General features: G+C 54.0%; 1 protein-coding gene across 1 annotated transcript in view; it reads right to left on the bottom strand.

The window, feature by feature from the left end:
- Positions 1–2,336: 2,336 nt before the first annotated feature.
- PFDN1 (prefoldin subunit 1) overlaps positions 2,337–19,776 on the bottom strand; it is a 39,255-nt gene continuing 21,815 nt past the window's right edge. Inside the window, exon 4 of the mRNA XM_054079462.1 lies at positions 2,337–2,483. Coding sequence (XP_053935437.1) covers positions 2,400–2,483 — 84 coding nt within the window. The 3' untranslated portion in view covers positions 2,337–2,399. The remainder of the gene's footprint in view (positions 2,484–19,776) is intronic.

A 19,776-nucleotide genomic window follows, 5' to 3' on the forward strand; every position in this document is an offset into this window, starting at 1 on the left:
CCTGGCTGTTTCAATAAATCTGTCCCATAGAGGGTGCGCTGCGCCCAGCGCTGGCTGTCCTCGGCCTCCCGCATGCGCTGCCTGCAGCAGCCATGGGGGACGTGGCTGCATGCAGCCGTGCTGGCGGGATCCGTGCCTTGCCTGGGCCAGGGATACCTGGCTCGACTCTCCCCAGCGCCGGCAGGATTTGCTGCAGCAAATGGGTGCTGTGAGCACGCGTTGGGAGGGCAGCACCCATCCGCCCCCCATCATATGTAGGGCAGCGCCACTGGGTTTCCATCCACTGCATACTGAGAGCTGGGGACACAGATCCCCGTCCCTGGCCCAGCTTTCTCCAGCAGATCCAGAGCCAGGGCACGGAGCTGCTGTGTGTGTGCCAGCAGCGATGGGCGGGGACTGATCCTGCTCCAGGGTGCTGAGCAGTGATCACCATCTCCCGCTGCAGAGCACAGGCTGGAGGGGAGTAAATTAATCTGTAAGAAGAAACGAGGTCATGGATTAAATGCCAAGGGTTTCCAGCTGCAGCCATTCCTGCACGCCATCAGCATCCCTCGGCAGGGCGGGGAAGGGGCTCCCAGCCGACTGCCCACCCGCAGGGAGCAAAGCCGGTGCTGGCAGGCGGACACAAACTGAGGATACTCCAGCGAGCTTGTAGCCCTCTGCTCAGCTCACCCCATCCCACTGTGCCTCCCAGGCGGGACGGCAGCCCGGGGGCTCAGCAGGGTGGTCACAGCTCACCCCATCTTGGCCGAGGGGTGAAAGTGGAGTGTTGGGCTGCCCTGCGCCATGCCCCCGGCCGCCCCTTCACCCCATTCCACCACCCTTTATCGCAGCGCGGTGGGCAGCCTGCCCCACGCTGCTCCCCGGAATGGCCTTGTCGGGCAGGAGCGAGCCCCCAGCCCCGTCACAGCCCCATCAGGGTCTCAGGCAGGGCCAGGAGCTGCTCCAGGCTGTTTGCTCTTGGCCCCCAGTGCAGGACGGGCCAAAGACTCGAAGTTTCCCGTTCCAGCACCTGTCACAAACACCAACAAAGTGGCTGCGGTCCTGGGCTCATGTGGCTGCAGCGGTACCCTGCCTGTCCCTGGGGGATAACCCCGTCTCCAACACTCCAACAGGAAAGTCTGCCCAAGTTCCAGCCACCCGGCACTGTGCGGGGGAAAATCACGCTCCAGGTGCTGGAGCAGAGCACGCTCCAGCAGCTGTCAGCAAGCCGGGACATGGCTCCCCGCTGCGGGATGGGCTGAGGCAGCTGCCCCTGCCCCAGCACCGATGCAGGCAGACACGGCTCCAGGGGATCACCCACCCTGCGCCCCGGACAAGGCTGCTCGCTCCAGGGGGTCCAGCAGGAAGGGGAGCCTGAGTGACGCCCTGCCAGGCCACCCCAGGCCCTGCACGGGCTCTGCCAGGCCTACAGCCCCGAAGAGCACGCAGGCACCACCGCATGGGCACAGGATCCAGCCCAGGGACACGCGAAGCACCACTTCTCCAGCCTTTCCCAGACTGTCCCCACAGAGCCTCAGTGCTCCCCACAGTGCTCCAGATCACATTGCAGAGGTCAGGAGCTGATGCCTGGGGCTGCGACACATTATGGGATGCAGGGAAAAGCTGTTTGGGCCTGCACAGGACTTGCTACGGGGCATTTAGTGGAGGAGACTAAGGCAGAGGTGATTTCAGGAGGAACAAGTGTGGAAAAGCAGTGAAGTTTGGGACCAAAAGGACCAATTGAGAATAAATGTCCAGCAGGTCAGTCCTTGTCCAGTGCCGGGGCAGCAGAGTCCATTTGATCCCATTAAATCCCTCTCCAACCCTGTCCCGAGAGAGGGCTCTCTGCTGAGGGTGCACTTACATGTGTGGGGGTGGACAGCCCCTGGGGATCGGCTCCCGGGGTGTTGATCCATGGGGCAGGGATGGCAGCCAGTGCAGCTGAAGCTGTGACAGCCGGTGAGGTGCCAGCATGGAGTGCGGCAGTGGGGCCTGCCCACTCCTGCCCCGCTCCAAGACCCCAGGGAGCTGCTGGAGGGAGGGATGACCCTGACAACGCCAAAGGCAGGAGCCGGGGAGGCCGGGCTGGTGCACTACGAGCATGAAGCACAGGGTGGCACTGGCCCTCCACGAGCTGGCTGCACGCTGGGGCTCTCCAGGAGGGCACCAGGACCTGGCATGCCAGAAGAGAATAAATGAGAACCCATCGGCATCTTTCCAAAAAGCAAGGGCTACGGCTGCTTGAGAGCAAAGCAGGATCATAGACCCTCACTCCAACTCCCAAATCCCCTTCCCCACTGCCTCCGTCACATCCCCGCTGTGCGACGCTGCAGCTGCAGGCAGAGGAGAGCGGCTCAGGCTTCACAATAGCGTTTTATTGAACAGCCCAAACCCACCCGGAGTGGGGAACCGCACAGCTACTGAGTCCTTCGAGCCATCAGCATCTCCCGGATGTTGTCTTCTGCTTCCTTCATGCTCCGCTCCAGGTACGCCTTCTTCTGCTGCAAGACAGAAAACCCAGAGGAGATTTAGGGTCTGGCCGGGCACTGGCAGCGCGCGACTGGGTGCTGGCGCCATGCACTGCCCGCCTGGGGCACGCACAGCCCTGCAGCTCTCCTCACCGGAGGGCAGGGGTGGGTCATGTCCAGAGGCACCCGGCACTTTAATAGCCAACCTGAAGAATGTTTACACAGGCTGGATTTTGTTCCCTTCTTGGAGTTGCCAGGGCTGTTACAACAGCAGAGCCACAAAAGCGAGATAACTGTGAGTTAACTGCAGCAAGGAAGGACAAGGAATCAGATCCTGTAATGCTTGGAGCCTAGAGGGGAATCATTGTGCCGAAGCCTGCTTATGGGGACGACAGCAAAAATCCTTTAGCACTGGAGTGAAAAGGGCTTTTTCCCAGCTGGGCTGGTTTTCTAAACCCATATCCTCCCTTCTATCAGAAATTCCCTGGCATCATCACTAAATCCATGCGTTTCTTTAATCATCTTTAATTAGGCTCATCTTGGCAGGGAGGCAGCCCCAATCTGTACATCCCAAGACAGGAATTCAGCATGCAGCATTTTTTCCTGCTCGTCTGGGTGCTCCTAGGTGACTGGAAAAAACGGCACTTGGCTCTTTGCACTATTTTCTCTGGGTTCCCAAACAACAGACACAACAGTTCCCAGTGGAGGCCAGGCGGGCGGAAGGCGTTGCTGCGGGGGCGCAGGCAGCTCTTGCCGCTGGCCCCAGCCCCACTCTGGCGGCAGCAGGGAGGACACCGCTCTGAGGGTGTTTCAGTACAGAACGGGGACTCTCTTGCTCCCAGGGCGGCGGGAGCAGCCGTGGGGCAGGACCTGCTGCTCTGGCACGGGCTGGTTGTCCTCACAAGGCTCCTCTCAAAAAGCCAGATGGGCACCGCTGTGGCACAACACTCGGAGCCTGCGGTGGGCACAGCTGAGCACCTTCCTGTGGGCCGGCAGCTCCACGGAGCTCAGTACCAAAACACATTGGCAGGATTATTGTTAAACTAGAGCACCCTGGCAGGTTATTAGATTATTGTTAAACTCAAGCATCCCACACAGGCTCTGCTCATCCCTTCCCAGCCCCAGGCAGAGAAGCCCTGCATGGTAGGAACACCCTCCAAAGCCCAGACCAGTGAAAGGGGGCCAGCGGGGTCCCCAGCATGGGAGGAAGCCATAGGGACCCGTGTGGCTCCGGGGTGCTTCCCAGAGCACAGCTGCACTCGAGGGTGCAGGCTGCACCGCAGCTGCTGTGGGCACCCACCCTCCGGCTGCGAGGCACAGCCTTGGGGGTTCAGTGTGAGCTGAAGGATGCGGCTGCTGCCGGCTGGCAACAGAACTGCGGAGCTGATACTGTCCCAGCTCCTGCGAGTGCCCAGAGAGCTGGGACCCACCATCCTGAAGGACAATCCATGAGCAATGGGACAGTGCTGCTGCCATTGCAGCCTCTGCTCCCTCGTGGATCTGCCATGACACTTCCATACGCTCAGCTGAAACGTCCATACCATGAGGACATCTCTTCCCACCCCATTCCCAAACACTGAAGGGCTTTTATTTGAACAGTCGAAGTGACTAGTGACAGCCAGGGCTGCAGGTATGGCAAAGGGCTCCTCATCCTGTTCCCCCAACCCCTGGGTGTGTGGGAGCCCTCTCACTTACAAGAGCTGCTTTCCAGGAAACAGCAGGCAGTGGCGGCACAGCACGGGTTCCTGTGCCACCACCATGCCGCTCCCACGCTGTCCACACAGACGGCGAGGGATTTCACACCAAGGAACAGAATCTGAAAGCTGCGAGGGGAGACAGCCTGGAAAGCCTGTGGGGCTCCAAGCTCCGCCGAGCTCTGGACTGCAGGAGGGAGCAGCAAGAGAGCTGGCTTCTCTGGGTGGATTTATCGCTAAAATATTTTCTTTGATGCAATTAAATGAGTTATGAAAGGACTCCAGCTGCCTGTCTACTCCCCAGCCCTCGGGCCCAGGAGGCAGCAGGAGACCTTTGTGGCGAGCAGCGAGGCAGGAGAGCCGAGCAGCCGCATAGGGCAGCTTCCGCATGCAGCCAGGGTGCAGGCTGTGATCAGCGGGTCCATTCTCCCAACACGGTGGGATTTCAACATCCCATTAGGGAGCTGTTTTGGTTCCTCAGAGTCTAGGGACCCCGAGCACCAACATGGCCTGACCGGTGGCTGTCATGGCCCACGCAGATCCACACTGCCCACTCCTGCACAGTGCTGGCTCTGCCCCGCTCGCAGGAACAGGGAGCTGGAGCTGCACAGTTCCCGGCAAAGGAACATAGGTTAATGCCTTTCCTTCACTGCAGCATCACCTTCGGTCCCAGGCAGGTGAGGATTCAGGGCATTTGCATTTCACTCTTCTTAGTCAATAGTTTCTGGGACAAGAGGATCTGGGCTGGTCCTGATGCTTTCACTCCTTCCTGCCAAAAGCAGGTTGCAGGGAGAAGCATCCCTGGGCTCATGGAGCATCCCTTGGGTGTCAGGTGAAACCCTGAACTCACAGCTGGGGCGATGCCAACTTCCCGAGCCCTCCCGCGGGCTGGCAGTACCGCAGCCAGCACAGCAGTATGCTCCCACTCCAACTGACGGCCCTGATGAAAGGGGAGCGAGGAGCAGTCTGGTTACCGCATTTTCCAAGATGCGTGGCAGAAGCAAGGAGTTCCTTCCCAAGAAGCTGCAGCCCAGTTTCTGCTTTGGTAATCACAGAGGAGCGAGCAGGAGCTTGCACGCAAACCCCTCCTCACTGTGATTACTGGGGTCTAGACAGGAAACGCCGTCTCTCCTGGAGCGCCTTCCCCAGGAGCCACACTGTGAGCAACGCAGCTGACGCGCTGCCTACAGAGAGCCCGGTCTGACAGTGCAGGTTGGCGGTCAAAGTCACACTGGAGGCTGTTCCGGTCCGGCTGGCTCTGCCAGGCTGATGGAATCTGCTCCTGGCAGGAGCAACACTACTGCAGGCTTCCAAACCCCACCTCCGAACTTCCCTGAACTCGCACAGCAATCCTTGAAACTCAGTGTAGACTTGCAGTCCCAGGTAAACCCACAACCTCAAAGCCACGTTCTGGCCAGCCCATGGCTGTGAGGTTTCATCTCAGCACCCCATTTGCTCCATGTATTTTCCTGCAAAGGTGCATCCACCATTCCAAATATTCATTCTCTGCCTCCTGTGCCAAGGTGAGTGCAGCTACAGCAAATTTCCAGTGCAGTGCCAGAACTGGGCTGCAGGGTTTGGTCCCCAATGAAATCAGAGGCCGCTGCTGTGACATTACGTCTCTACCACTAACTCCAGTGCTGCCAGCCAGGAGCCCAGCGGGACTTAGTCACAGAATCACGGAATAGATTGGGCTGGAAGGGACCTTAAAGCCCATCCAGTTCCACCCCCTGCCATGGGCAGGGACACCTCCCACTGCATCAGGGGCTCCAAGCCCCATCCAACCTGGCCTTGAACACCTCCAGGGATGGGGCAGCCACCACTGCTCTGGGCAACCTGGGCCAGGGCCTCCCCACCTTCACAGCAAAACATTTTGTCCTAAGATCTCATCTCAATCTCCCCTCTTTCAGCTGAAAACTGTTCCCCCTCATCCTGTCCCTACACGCCCTGATCAAGACCCTCTCCCCAGCTTTCCTGGAGCCCCTTTCAGTACTGGAAGCTGCTCTAAAGTCTCCCCGCATCCTCTTCTCCAGGCTGGACAACCCCAACTCTCTCAGCCTCTCCTCATACAGGAGGTGCTCCAGCCCTCAGATCATCTCCGTGGCCTCCTCTGGACTTGCTCCGACAGCTCCATGTCTTTCTTATGTTGAGAACTCCAGGACTGGATGCAGGGCTGCAGGTGGGGTCTCATCAGAGCACAGCAGAGGGGCAGAATCTCCTCCCTCGCCCTTCTGGTCCCACTGTTTTGGATGCAGCCCAGGGCATGGTTGGCTTTCCAGGCTAATTTGCTAAGTGCAAATTTCTGGCTCACATTGAGTTTCTCAACCCCCAGCACCCCAAGTCCTTCTCCTCACGGCTGCTCCCAATCCATTCTCTGCCCAGCCTGGATTTGTGCTTGGGATTGCCCTGACCCAGGACCTTGCCCTTGGTCTTGTTGAACTCCATGGGGTTCACACAGTCCCATCTCTGCAGTCCGTCCATGTCCCTCTGGATCCATCCCTTCCCTCCAGTGTGTCCACTGTACCACACAGTTCAGTGCCATCAGCAAACTTGCTGAGGGTGCCCTCAATCCCGCATGGCAGCACCCCGGCCCTGCATGGCAAAGCCACTGACTTCATAGGCAGCACAACCCACAAGCTGCTGACCCTAAGCCCCTACCGGCTCTCCACACCAGCTGCTCCCCACAGCCCCCACTCCCGGCCAGACAAAGTGACCCAAACCAGGACAATTCCAGTGCCGGATTCACAGGGCCTGAGAGCAGAGAGAAAAAGGAGCCGTGCTTTGGGAAGGTGAGAGGGTGAAGGTGACACATGCCACTCCGCTCCCAGAAAAGCCCAAACCCATGGGCCAGGCTCTGCAGCGGGGCCATGCAGCGCCACGAGACGCTGGTGTGACCCCAACAGCTGAGTGCGGCCAGGCAGCGAGGGAGGAAACACGGACAGCAGAGCAGGAAGAGGATGCTCTGTCAGCCGACGGAGCTCCTGCTGCACCAGGGGACAGTTCTTCCTCTTAGTTCACGGTTGCCACATCCACTTGCCTAGAGATTTATTTACCACCCTGCAAACCACACTCCTTGAGCGTTATTGAAAGTGCAGCTTCCAAATGCCATCTGGGCCGGGGCAGTGAGTCCTGCAGCCTGCAGAGGGTTCAGAAACACAGCGTTGTTTCCATGACCCAGGCACAGCTGCAGGGAGGAATGACCTGAGGCTGAAGTTCTGGACAGCGTGCGAGAAGCCTCTCTGCTGCAGAAGCAAGGAAGGGGAGCTGGAGGCACCTTGATGGTGGCTGAAGACATGCGAGAAGGCAGCAGAATTTATAGCTACACATTTCCAGGTGGGCTGCACACTTCACACACACTCTGAAACTGAGCCACTTCCCTGCTCCAGCACAGGACAAGCTCCTGCTCCCCTGTTTGTTTCCATCAAAGGCACCCACAAGTTCTTATCCAGCCCCTTCCTGGCAGTAAGACCGCTCAATCCCCTCCGGCCTGGCTCTGTCCCCACACTGGAAGGGGGCTGTCACCTGCACTGAGGCATGAGACTAGCACATGGCTACTGCGTTCAGTTCTGGAGCCCTCAGCACAGGAAGGACATGGAGCTGTTGGAGCGAGGCCAGAGGAGGCCATGGAGATGATCTGAGGGCTGGAGCACTTCTGCTACGATGACAGGCTGAGACAGTTGGGGTTGTCCAGCGTGGAGAAGTGAAGGATGTGAGGAGACCTTAGAGCAGCTTCCAATCCTGAAAGGGGCTCCAGGAATGCTGGGGAGGGGCTCTTGATCAGGAAGGGCAGGGATAGGACAAGGGGAATGGCTTTCAGCTGAAAGAGGGAAGACGGAGATGAGATCTTAGGAAATAATATTTTGCTGTGAGGATGGAGAAGCCCTGGCCCAGGTTGCCCAGAGAAGAGGTGGCTGGGTTGGATGGGGCTTGGAGTGACCTGATCTAGTGAGAGATGTCTCTGCCCATGGCAGGGGGTTGGAACTGGATGGGCTTTAAGTCCCCTTCCAACCAAAACCATTCCATGATTCTATGATAGGACAGTGAGACAGAGGCTACAAACAATGGCTCTGCTCACCAAACGCAGTGGGATTTCCAATGCTTTCCGTTAAGGAGTTGTTTTGGTCCCACTTCCTCAAGGTCAAGGGACTCTGAGCAACAGCGTGGCCTGGCGCAGGGCAGGAGCACTTGTGGCTGTCATGGCTCATGCAGATCTAAGCTGGAGGATGAAAATTCTTCTTTGAGCAGCAGAGCTGGCCCCTCCAGGTGCCCCTCCAGCACCCACTGGGGTCTCCAAAGCTGGGCTCCAATGCTCTCCTTCCACCAAGTCTTGCCCTTATTCTCCCCTCCCAATTCTTCAGAGCCTTCCCCGCTTCCAAGCCTTCCTAACCTATGTGTGTGGGGTGAGAGCTGAGCTGTGTGGCAACTCAGTACCACTGTGTAGAAGAAAAGTGCCGTCTGCCTGTGATCAGAGATGCAGCCAGAACCAGGACTGGCTGCTCAGGCAGCCACATCCAACAGGCAACGCACACTGATCTCCCAGGATGACTTCCCAGGAGGAAGGGCGGCTGTGCAGCCAACAGCACCAGCTGCCTCTCCGCATCGCCTGCGGATGGAGCACAAGCTCTTGGAAGCACCAGCTTGACTGGCCCCAGCCAGCAGATATGGCCAGCAGCACCCACAAGCCATCCTTCACTATGCACACTCTTTACCGATGCCCTCCAGGGCGGTGAGCCTGTGCCCTGGCGCTGGCGGTATTTATGGTGATGCCATATCACAGCTCTCCCCGGCACTGCCATCCCTGTCACTGGCAACACTTGCTTGCTGACTGGCTCCACGCTATTCGCTTTTGGCAGCAGCTGTGGAAATACTGGATTTAATGCAAATACAATGACAGCTCACACTCCGACAAAGAAAAGGAGTTGTGGTTAACGGGGGAGGCCCACGGCCTTTTGACATGGCAGGAAGTCACCTCCTGACTGAGGCCCAAGCCTCCCGCCTCCACTCCCATTGCATCACGCTGCTCGCGAGGCCAGTGCTTCGCTGAAGCAGCTCAATGACGCACCCAGACCTTACATTCCTGGGAGATTAAAAAGCCAGCATCCACAGATTCCACAGAAAGAAAAAACTATTAATCAGCTCCTCTCGGACAGGCTTTCAATGATCAAAGCACTGTGCTTCTCCAGCACTGTGATTCAGACACCTCTGCCTTCAGAAGCTGGAGCCTTGTCTGGAGCTGGTAGCTCAGCACGGCGTTTCACAGCGTGCACACCCAAAGCCAGCAGCCAAAACAGCGCTTCTGCTCTCCACAGGGAACCAGCTCACAGCAGCCACAGGTTATTCATACTGTGCTACGCCTCATGCACAGGTGGATTTCCTGTTTCAAGTAGCGGTTTCTCATTCAGCGTCTCCTCCTTTTGCTTTCTCTTCAAATTCCAGTTCTTTCTCTTCACCTCAGCATGAGAAAAAGAGCTTTGCTGACCTGCAAACACAAATTCACTTAAACCCAAACAAAAATGTTGCCATGGAAATTAAAGGATCTCCTATTGGAACACGCCTTCTCATTTCAGCATTTTCTTTTCAAAAAACCCTCTGTTTTTCTATAAACTTTTCTTACATCCAACTTGTGAGGGTGAGAGGAGCTGGCAAGTCCCTTCCCAGAGAACACCTCCCCCCCACAGCTCGCAGCACGCTCGGCTGCCCACTGAGAGATGCTGGCATCCCACACTCATGCTTCGAAGGCTTTGTCAAGGAATGCTGCAGAGTCTTCAGACATGATGTGGTGCCTCAAATAGGAGCCCTGACACAGCTCATCTTGTGACACTGTCCCAAGAAATCTGCTAGCCAAGAGTTTCTGTATCTCCCAAAGTTAACCCAGGCCATTTTTTGCATTCCTTGAGAGGTCTGTGTGTACAGTCTTTCGGATCAGCAGATCCTGAGATAGAGCTGGAAGCACACACTTGTCTGGGGAAGGATCTTCCCTGCAAGGAAAGCCAAGCTGTGCTGCCCGCAGGCAAGGGGCCAGGCAGCACAGCAGCATGCACAGCCCTCGCTGTCGAGGCTGCTGCTGTCGCCATGGCTGGAATCACCCAAACCACCCTTGCTGGGGAACAGCACACTGAGCCATCATCACCCACACCACTAACGTTCTGGCCAGCCTGAGATCATGGAAGATGCTGTGCCTACGATGTGTGCTCTGGATTTCATTTGGAACCATGAATGGGAAGGAGGTGGACCTGCTGACCAGCGTCCGGCTGCTTCTGCTTCGGAGAAACTGAAACGGTGGCAAGGCAGCAGGGTGGGGTGGCTCTGCCGGCAGCCGTACACCCTGGTGGGCCCACCCAGAGCCAGTCCTCACCCACGGTAGCACTGTGGCACACATACACACGGGAATTACCACACTACAGCAACCACCAAATATTTAGAGACACTTGAAGACTTTCCAAGCAGAGTTATTGCTGTCAGGAAGTTGCCCAGGGTTTCCTCAAGAGTGAGGGCGCTGTGGTACGAAGGGAGCCCAGCTGGCTGATGACGGCTGCTGACAGAAACATGATGATGCCATTTACCTAAGAGACGTGATGACTCAGATCCCTGGGTTTTCCCCTAGCCATTCTTTCCAAAAGGTAGCGGGGACCCTTGGTCACTTCAAAACCATCTGGATTAGAGTGAAAAAGAGAAGACATCAAGCATACAAGTGCACTTGCCAACCCAGCAGGGTCTTTAGAAGCACCTGCCTAAAGAATTGCTGGTGCAAATCCACCTTGATTGTGGATTCACCCTACCTACAGCGAAGCAACAGGGCTTCCCTCATCCTTATCATTGTGCCTTGAAACCCTAAGGACCACACACTGGAAAAGCTAGTTTCAGAAAGCAGCTGCTGTTTTCCGTGATTGGTACCAAACCAGGTACCAAGAGAAGGAGACAGGTACCGGGCAGGAAAGCCTGCCTGCACCACAGCCCCATGGGAAGCAACCCACACAGGACCACCACAGGACAGCATTCCCAGGAGGAGACAGCAAGTCTCTGTGATTGGGAAGTGATGGAGTATTCCAGGGACCTTCCACAACAGAGCTTGGTGTTAACCACTCTAAAGGGCAGCTGGCTGGGAACCTTTCAGTAGATGGCAGCAGAAATCCTTGTGGGTCCCTTACAACCCAAGTCATTCCATGATTCTGTGACCCAGAGGATTCCTCTCCGCACACCCCTCCTTGGCAAAACTCCCTGGTTAGAGCAGTTTCAGGGGAACATCGCTTCAGGTCGGACACCACACCCTCACCAGACTGATGACAGCTGAGCAGGTCAAACACACAGAACTTCAGGAGAAGAAACTTGCCCAGGTTCTGAAACCCCCCAAGCTTTGCTCTGGCAGAAGCGTCCCTCACCAAACTGCCTCTTGCAACACACGGTAAGTTCCCCTATTTGGCCTTCAGTTCCTATGGCCCTGCAGAGCCCATACAGCTCATGGGAAGACCTCTGAGCACTAGGACTCCTGCAAAATCACACCATACCATTCACCTCTGTCGGGTCCAGCCAAACAAGGCCATTTTAAAAGAAAAATTACTTCCACAAATCCCAAAGACTCAACAAATCAGCAACAAAAAGGTGACAGAACATCCCAACTAACCGGCACCCCCCTAATTCAGAACCTCTGGACTTCATATGCCTCGCAGGCAGGAAGCAGCCATGTCCCCGCTAGGAACACACTGGCAGAGCAAGGAGCGCAGCGCTGGGGCGGGCAGGAAGCTGTGACAGGCTCCCCGCATACCTGGCGAGCAAGGTGTGGCTTTATGAAGCTGACTCAGGGCTGGGTCAGGTCTCCTACACGCAGGAGCACGCTTTCCAAATAATCACTTCCTGTTCTCCCCAGGCGAGAGGAAGGAGACAGGGGCAGGACAGAGGTTTCTCGGGCACAGATATCCCCCCCCAGAGCTGCTCAGCACAAAGGCCAGCAAGGAGCGACGGCAGGGGCTGGTGACTCAGGCCAGGACAGCGGCGCTGGGGTTGTGACTAACGATTACTCATGCGAGGAGGAATTCGGAGAGGGATCCGCATCCAGCTCAGCGCGTTGCTTTGGATACTTCTGCAGCCATCAGCACAAAGCAAAGCTTTGACAATGAATCAGACCCTGGTTTAAAATGACAAAGCCAGACTTATCTACCAACTGTTAAAATGATTTCAGCGTAATCATAAAAGCAGTTTAATGCTAATCAGGGGAAACAAGCAACCTTTCCAGAGCCAGATGACTAAGTGTAGACTCCTGGATGGACAAAACCATGTAGACACAGCAGAAGCGGGTTTTTACTAACGCATAATGTATCTCACTTTCCCTTGAATCACAAAGGAACGCAAGCACATTGGCAGTTTACTTCAAAAGCTTTTCCCATCAGATTTTTTGAATCAGAGTAAACCCCATCCCCTCCCAAAAAAAAACCTAAAATGAGTTCTAGGATACAATTAATTTGAAAGCATCTCTATAACTAGCTTCTAAAGGGGTTAAAAGCAAGCAATCAACACCCATGTTAATGATTCTCCTGCTTTTAAAATCTATCCACATAAAAATAAAAGTAGGAACAGTGAAAGTCATCAAATTCCAGTTCTCCCTCCACGAAGCCTTTGCCCTCCCAGCTAGTTTGTGTGCTTACTTGGCAGTCTGCAGGGCAGGGAAGACTAACAAAGAATTACTAATTAAGCAAATGCTGGCAAAAATCTGGGAGCTAGGCAACTTGTGGTGGTGAATGATTGCTCCAAAGGAGCGAGACAGCCTTGCACACACACAACTATACCCAGGTGCTGTTACAAACCCACGTCACCCCACCACCATCATCACCCACAGCCACTGCACAATAACGCCATGAGATCCCGAAGGGTTCGTACACCTTCCCAGGTCGAAACCAGTGGGACACCCTTTCGGAGAGCTGGGAATCCCCTCTCAGTGTGATGATTCCTCCTTTTTGTGCAGCTAAGATTGCTATGCCGTGTTTTGCAACCAGTGACTTTTGCACTGTTTCACACAGGACAAGGTGCTTGCGCAATTCTCAAAGCAAGAACATATTCTTATTTGATCTTTATCTGCCGTAGGAACCAGAACCAGTATTTAAAAAAATACACCTCCTTGCTTGAGATGAGTGAGGAGCATTTGTTCCCTTTGAATGCTGCAAGGTGCTTGCTGCACACTGTCAGCTCTCATTTATCTGGGATGAGAGGCGATGCAATTTGGGTAAATGAGAAATAGCATAAAATATGCATTAAGTGAGGCTGCAGGAACACAGCCCTTCTGCTGTGACAAGAGACAATAAGACAGACTGCAAGGCTTTTAACAGAGAAATAAGTTAAAAGTCAGTGATTCATCACAGCATAGAAAGCAAGGACGACAGCTGATTCTTCATGTTCCCATCTGCAGAGCTGGTTTAAGGAACAGAAAGGATTAGAGCAGCGTTAGCTCTGCCCCAGGCCTTCTAGTACTCACCTGACACTCATATGGACCCAGACCAGTGTCAGAGGGCTTCTCTGCAAAGAATGATTTCACCTTGACAACCTTCTGCCCATTTTATTATTTTAAAGCCTGTTTTTCTCATTGCACGGAGTATTTTTAATTTCAAAAATGAGGAATAAGAATGCAGATTCTCGTTCCAGTAAGAGTCAGATCTATGGGGAGAGCAAAAGCTTTGGCTACTTCCTTCTTCTAAACAAGCACCTCTATGGAGGGCAGCACAGTGCCAGCAGCTCTGCCCGCGCAGGCTGTGCTCCACTCCCTGACACGAGGGCCTGCAGATGCTCCCCAGCTGGCAGCAATCTTAGCCAGGCAGCTGGACCACCCACAGCCTCAAAAAGCAGGCAGAGCCACCTGCTTTGCCGCCTGAACATCAGGAATGAGCCCTCAGTCAAGGCACAGACTCAGGCCTGGGTGATGGAAGCCACCAGAGTCAAGATGAAATGCATTTTCCAGGAACATCACCAAGTCCAAATACCCGTGCCCAGAGAGACCCGCCCAGACACCTGTGGCTGCCTCAGATACCCAAAGCTGTGGAAGAGATGCTCCACAGTTCACGCCCACACCAACCACACCAGTCTGTGGACCTCCCACAGCTTTCTGCTCCATGCAAGCCCAAATGTTAAGCCTACATGTTAAGCTCACTTCCACGCTCCACCTCTCCCCACACTAGGCATCCAGCTTCCTCCACGGCAAGCAGAGGAGGATCACCGCTAGGACCCAGTGGCCCTCTGGAACCATTTGGACTTACACAAAGCATTCTACACTGTCCAGCATGACATTCTTGTCTCTAAACTCGAGAGACACAGATTTGATGGATGGACCACTTGGTGGGTAAGAAATTGGCTGGATAGTCGCACTCAAAGAGTTGTGGTCAACAGCTCAATATCCAAGTAGATACCAGTGATGAGTGATGTTCCTCAGGGGTTAGTATTGGGACTGGTGTTGTTTAACATCTTTGTTGCAGACATGGACAGTGGGATTAAGGGCACCCTCAGCAAGTTTGCTGATAACACCAAGCTGTGTGGTGCGGTCGACACACTGGAGGGAAGGGATGGATCCAGAGGGACATGGACAGACTGCAGAGGTGGGACTATGTGAACCTCATGCAGTACAACAAGGCCAAGGGCAAGGTCCTGGGTCAGGGCAGTCCCAAGCACACATCCAGGCTGGGCAGAGAATGGAATGGGAGCAGCCTTAAGAAGGACTTGGGGTGCTGGGGGATAAGAAGCTCAATGTGAGTCAGAAATTTGCACTTGTAGCCTGGAAAGCCAACCATGCCCTGGGCTGCATCCGAAACAGTGGGACCAGCAGGGCAAGGGAGGGGATTCCGTCCCTCTGCTGTGCTCTGCTGTGACCCCACCTGCAGCCCTGCATCCAATTCTGGAGTTCTCAACATAAGAAGGACATGGAGCTGTTGGAGCAAGTCCAGAGGAGGCCATGGAGATGATCTGAGGGCTGGAGCACCTCCTGTACGAGGATAGGCTGAGAGAGTTGGGGTTGTTCAGCCTGGAGAAGAGAAGGCTCCAAGGAGACCTTATAGCGACCTTCCAATACCTGAAGCGGTCCTGCAAGAAAGCTGGGGAGGGACTGTCTATAAAGGCTTGCAGTGATAGGACTGTGGGCAATGGGTATAAACTGGAGAGGGGCAGATTTAGACTAGATGTAAGAAAGAATTTCTTCACTATGAGAGTAGTGAGGCCCTGGCACAGGTTGCCCAGGGGAGTTGTGGCTGCCCCATCCCTGGAGGCGTTCAAGGCCAGGTTGAACAGGGCCTTGTGCAGCCTGATCTATTGGGACGTACCCCAGCCCATGGCAGGGGCATTGGAACTAGATGATCTTTAAGATCCCTTCCAGCCCAAACTATTCCATGATTCTATGATTCTGTGAGGGGGAACGTATTTCAGTGGAAAGAGGGGAGACTGACATGAGATATCAGGGAGAAATGTTTTGCTGTGAGGGTGGGGATGCTCTGGCTCAGGTTGCCCAGAGAAGTGGTGGCTGCCCCATCCCTGGAGGTGTTCAAGGCGAGGTTGCATGGGGCTTGGAACACCCTGATCCAGTGTCCCCACCCATGGCAGGTGGTTTGGAAATGGATGAGCTTTGAGGTCGCTTCCAACCCAAACCATTCCATGATTCTATGATTCTATCTGTGATCTATTCTTTCTCTTCAGTGCAGAGAACATCTGGACTCCTGACTTGTGAGAGTTACTGTGATTCAGGGTCAAGATGAGGATACAGCACCACTCAGATTTCCTAAACACCAGATACTGTAAAGTTGTGGGATGAAAAGGAGAACAAGTTGCAAAGAAACCCAACTAAACCAACCCCACAACACACCACCTTCCAGGCCAAACAAGTTAAGAAAACAAAAATCAATCCATCCCCAAGCAAAGCCCCAAACCTGCAAACAAGCTCTGTATAAGTTTGCAAACCCCAACTGCAGCCCAGCCCCTGGTTTGCAGGAACAGCAGCAACAGAGGCATGCAGCCTTCCTGAGAGCAGAGCCGGCCACAAAGCCACCAGGCTGGAACCCTGCTTAGAAATGAGGGGCAGCCCCTGTGACCACACACGTTTAAAACCCTGTCGTCAGTACGTGCGCGTATGCCAGCAGTGGAATGAGAGAGAACGGCACACTCATGCATAGTAAAACCTGCTCCAGGCTAAGGCACAGTGGGCTCTTCTTGAGGCTCCAAAGCAAACAGGAGCATTCCCTATTTTCCTCTGTTTACTTAAAAAGCCCACCATGCATTCCTGGGCATTGGCCTATCCTGAGCCAACCATGGGATGAGAGCTTCTCCACTGTAAAGCCCAGGAAGAAACAGTCTACCTTGGGAAAGGCCTAACAATTGCTGCCTCCTGATGGTCTGTAAAGAGCACCACAAACCCCAAGAGCCTTGTTTGCACATCGTTAAAGCCACCCTTGGAACTGGCGTCCATGCCAATGGTTCCAGTCGCCCAGGAGCTGCTACAGGAGCACATCAGAGTCATGCAGCCACAGTGAACAGGTCCATCCCAGCCATTCCTGCCTGGAGAACTCAAACTCCCAGGCTCCGGCACTTCTTCCCAGCCACACCTCGCTTGCTGAAATCTCCGTTCCCACACAATACAAAACCACTGCTGTGTCAACCACCCAAGACTCAAGACTCGGAGAAGGGGGCAGCACCGCTATGCTTGAGGGCTGCAGCAGAGCCAGGCTGAAGCTCCTCCAGACAGGAGATGAGAGCACTGGAAGCCGCAGCAAGAGGAAGACTGTGTCCAGGCAGCACCAGGTAGAAGTCTCCCATTACCTCTGACATCGGGTCACCAGAATGCAGGTGCATTTTAACTGTTCTGCAAAGGAGCCCTGCAACACCACCTAATCCTTTAAACAGGGAGCACAGCCGTGCTGGAGAGCAGAGCACTCATTTCTCCACCATGAACAACAGCAAAGACATTTTCTGTGTGGGACGGGGCAATTGGGACATGGCATTTAGAAATTAGAAATCAAGCACTTCAGTACAGCTTTCCCAACTGTATGTTCCCAACTGAAGAAAACAACGAACTCTGTATCTCCATGGCCATGAACTCTCAGTCTCCCATACGTGTGTGAAAGAACTGCCTGTAAAACAGCACACACATAACATTGTAGTCACAGTTTAAAAATCGAAACCCAGCTCAAGCAGAAGGCTGCAGGTTGCTTTTGCCCTCTCCATGAAGGAGCTAAATCCAGTGGCACAGAGCAGACAGAGCTGCCCAGCAGAGCCTCCCCCTTATTTGTTATTTTTAGCCATTTAGTCTGACAACGCCTGACAACGAAACATGCTGAAATATAGCATGAGAGAAGGGACTATCAGATATTATCAGAGAAAACACACAGCGATAATCGCTTTCTCCACCCCTGGTGAAGAATCAATTTTCCCGTGTCTTTACAACATCACAGAGTTTGTCTTTCTTAAAATGCCATATTTAAAAACAGAATCCATCCAGCCCAACAATGGAAACGGATAACACTTCCTGAAACAAAGCGTTGTTTCCACCCCTCACATATCATGTTTCCTTAAAAACAAGGGAAGAAAAACATTACTTGGTTTTTTTCTCCTTACTGCACAAACACTACTGAGCTAAAAAGAGTTTGTGCTCATCCTTTTAGAATGCTTTCAAAATAGGTCCAATGCATACCCCTCATACTGTGAAACACAACAAGAATTTGATAGTATCAGGGCTGGAAAAATCCAATCGCTGCTGTGAAGCAGGATGCCTCCCCTAAGTTGTGCGAACGAGCTGTGCCGTCCCCTTGCCACGATTCAGGCTGGCTTCGGTAAGCCTTGCCGGCACACTGAGCAGGCACGTGTGTTTGCCCAGTCTGTTGGGATCCCAAAGGTTTACCCACAAGCTGTGAACTAAGAACACTACATATGTACGTGTATACATTCCCATTCCTAGAACGGCATTGGTGCGAGGGTGAAGCCGCCTTGCTTTTCCTGCAGAGAACCTGGCAGTAGATGCGTTTGCCCCCTCACGCATATCCGACTCCCCTGGGTATGTTCAGAATACAGCTCCTCTCACCAACTACATTCAACACGTATTCCAGCCAAGCCTCATTTTACAAAGCCAGGCATTGTTCTCCTTGCTGCTTTCCCATGCAACAAGCAGGAGAAAGGACCAAACTAGCAGTATCACATTGATTTTGTGATGCTGCCTTGAAAAAGGTAATGCACCAACAGGAGAGGAACCCAAGACAGCAGAGGGAGGGGAAGGGAGTAACGGCCATGGAATCATGGAATCATGGAATAGTTTGGGTTGGAAGGGACCTCAAAGCCCATCCAGTTCCAAACCCTGCCATGGGAAGGGGCATCTCCCACTGATCAGAGGCTCCAAGCCCATCCAACCTGGCCTTCACACACCTCCAGGGATGGGGCCAGCCACCACTGCTCTGGGCAACCTGGGCCAGGGGCCTCCCCATCCTCACAGCAGAAGTTTCTTCCTAAGATCTCATCTCAATCTCCCCTCTTTTCAGCTGAAAAACGTTCCCCTTCGTCCTGTCCCTGCTCTCCTGATCAAAAGCCCCACCCCAGCTTTCCTGGAGCCCCCTTCAGCCCTGGAAGCTACTCTAAGGTCTCCTCAAAGCCTTCACTTCTCCAGGCTGAACAACCCAACTCTCTCAGCTTGTCCTCGTACAGGGGGTGCTCCAGCCCTCAGATCATCTCCACGGTGTCCTCTGGACTGGCTCAAATAACCTCATGTCCTTCCTGCGCTGAGGACTCCAGAACTGGACACAGGACTGGCTCTCACCAGAGCAGAGCAGAGGAGCAGAATTCCCTCCCTCACGCTGCTGGTCCCACTGCTTTGGATGCAATCCAGGGCATGGTTGGCTTTCCAGGCTACAAGTGCAAATTTCTGGCTCATGTTGAGTTTCTCAACCCCCAGCACCCCAAGTCCTTCTCCTCAGAGCTGCTCTCAATCCATTCCCCACCCAGCCTGCATGTGGGATTCAGCTATGCAAAGTCAGAAATGTGAGGAAGTAACAAGGTAGTTAATGTAAAATATAAAGTAAGCTTCCACTGTTAGTGACGGATGGAGGGAAGTTCTAATATATCTTGGTTTGATATTTATTTGACAATGGTGCAATGGAAGCACAAGGTCACAAAGTTTCACATTCTTTCCTGCTTCTGTCACAGCTTGTTTTCAGGACAGCAAAATCCCCTGCTCCTGTGATAATGTTCTCTGACTTGGGATCAGGTATTTCCCCTGAAATCTCCGTTTCCAGTCTAAGAGCTTGTCCTCTACCATGGGGATTCCCAGGCTGAAGGAAAATGCTTTTCACAAAACTGTCAGCCAGCCAGATGCAGAGGAATTAAAAGATAGACTTGAATGTTCATTAATATACAGTGTTTGAAAGCTTTGGAAATCTGTGCCCTACTCGCAGGGTTGCCCATGCGGGCAACCACCCTTCCCACTCCCACCACCTTCTGAGACAATCACTGTTGCCAAGAACTTCAAGTCATCAGCCACAACCAGAGACCCAAGCAACAGGGAGCTACAAAGCTGACAAACACATCTGCAAAGCAGCCAGCTCTGAAGCTCTGTGTACAAGTGGTAAAGATCATGATTTGGGGGGAATTCCATCTGTTCTGCTGAACTCAGTAATCGGAAAGTTTGCGAG

The sequence above is a fragment of the Cuculus canorus genome, chromosome 14 (genome assembly GCF_017976375.1).
Source record: "Cuculus canorus isolate bCucCan1 chromosome 14, bCucCan1.pri, whole genome shotgun sequence".
Taxonomy (NCBI): Eukaryota; Metazoa; Chordata; class Aves; order Cuculiformes; family Cuculidae; genus Cuculus; species Cuculus canorus.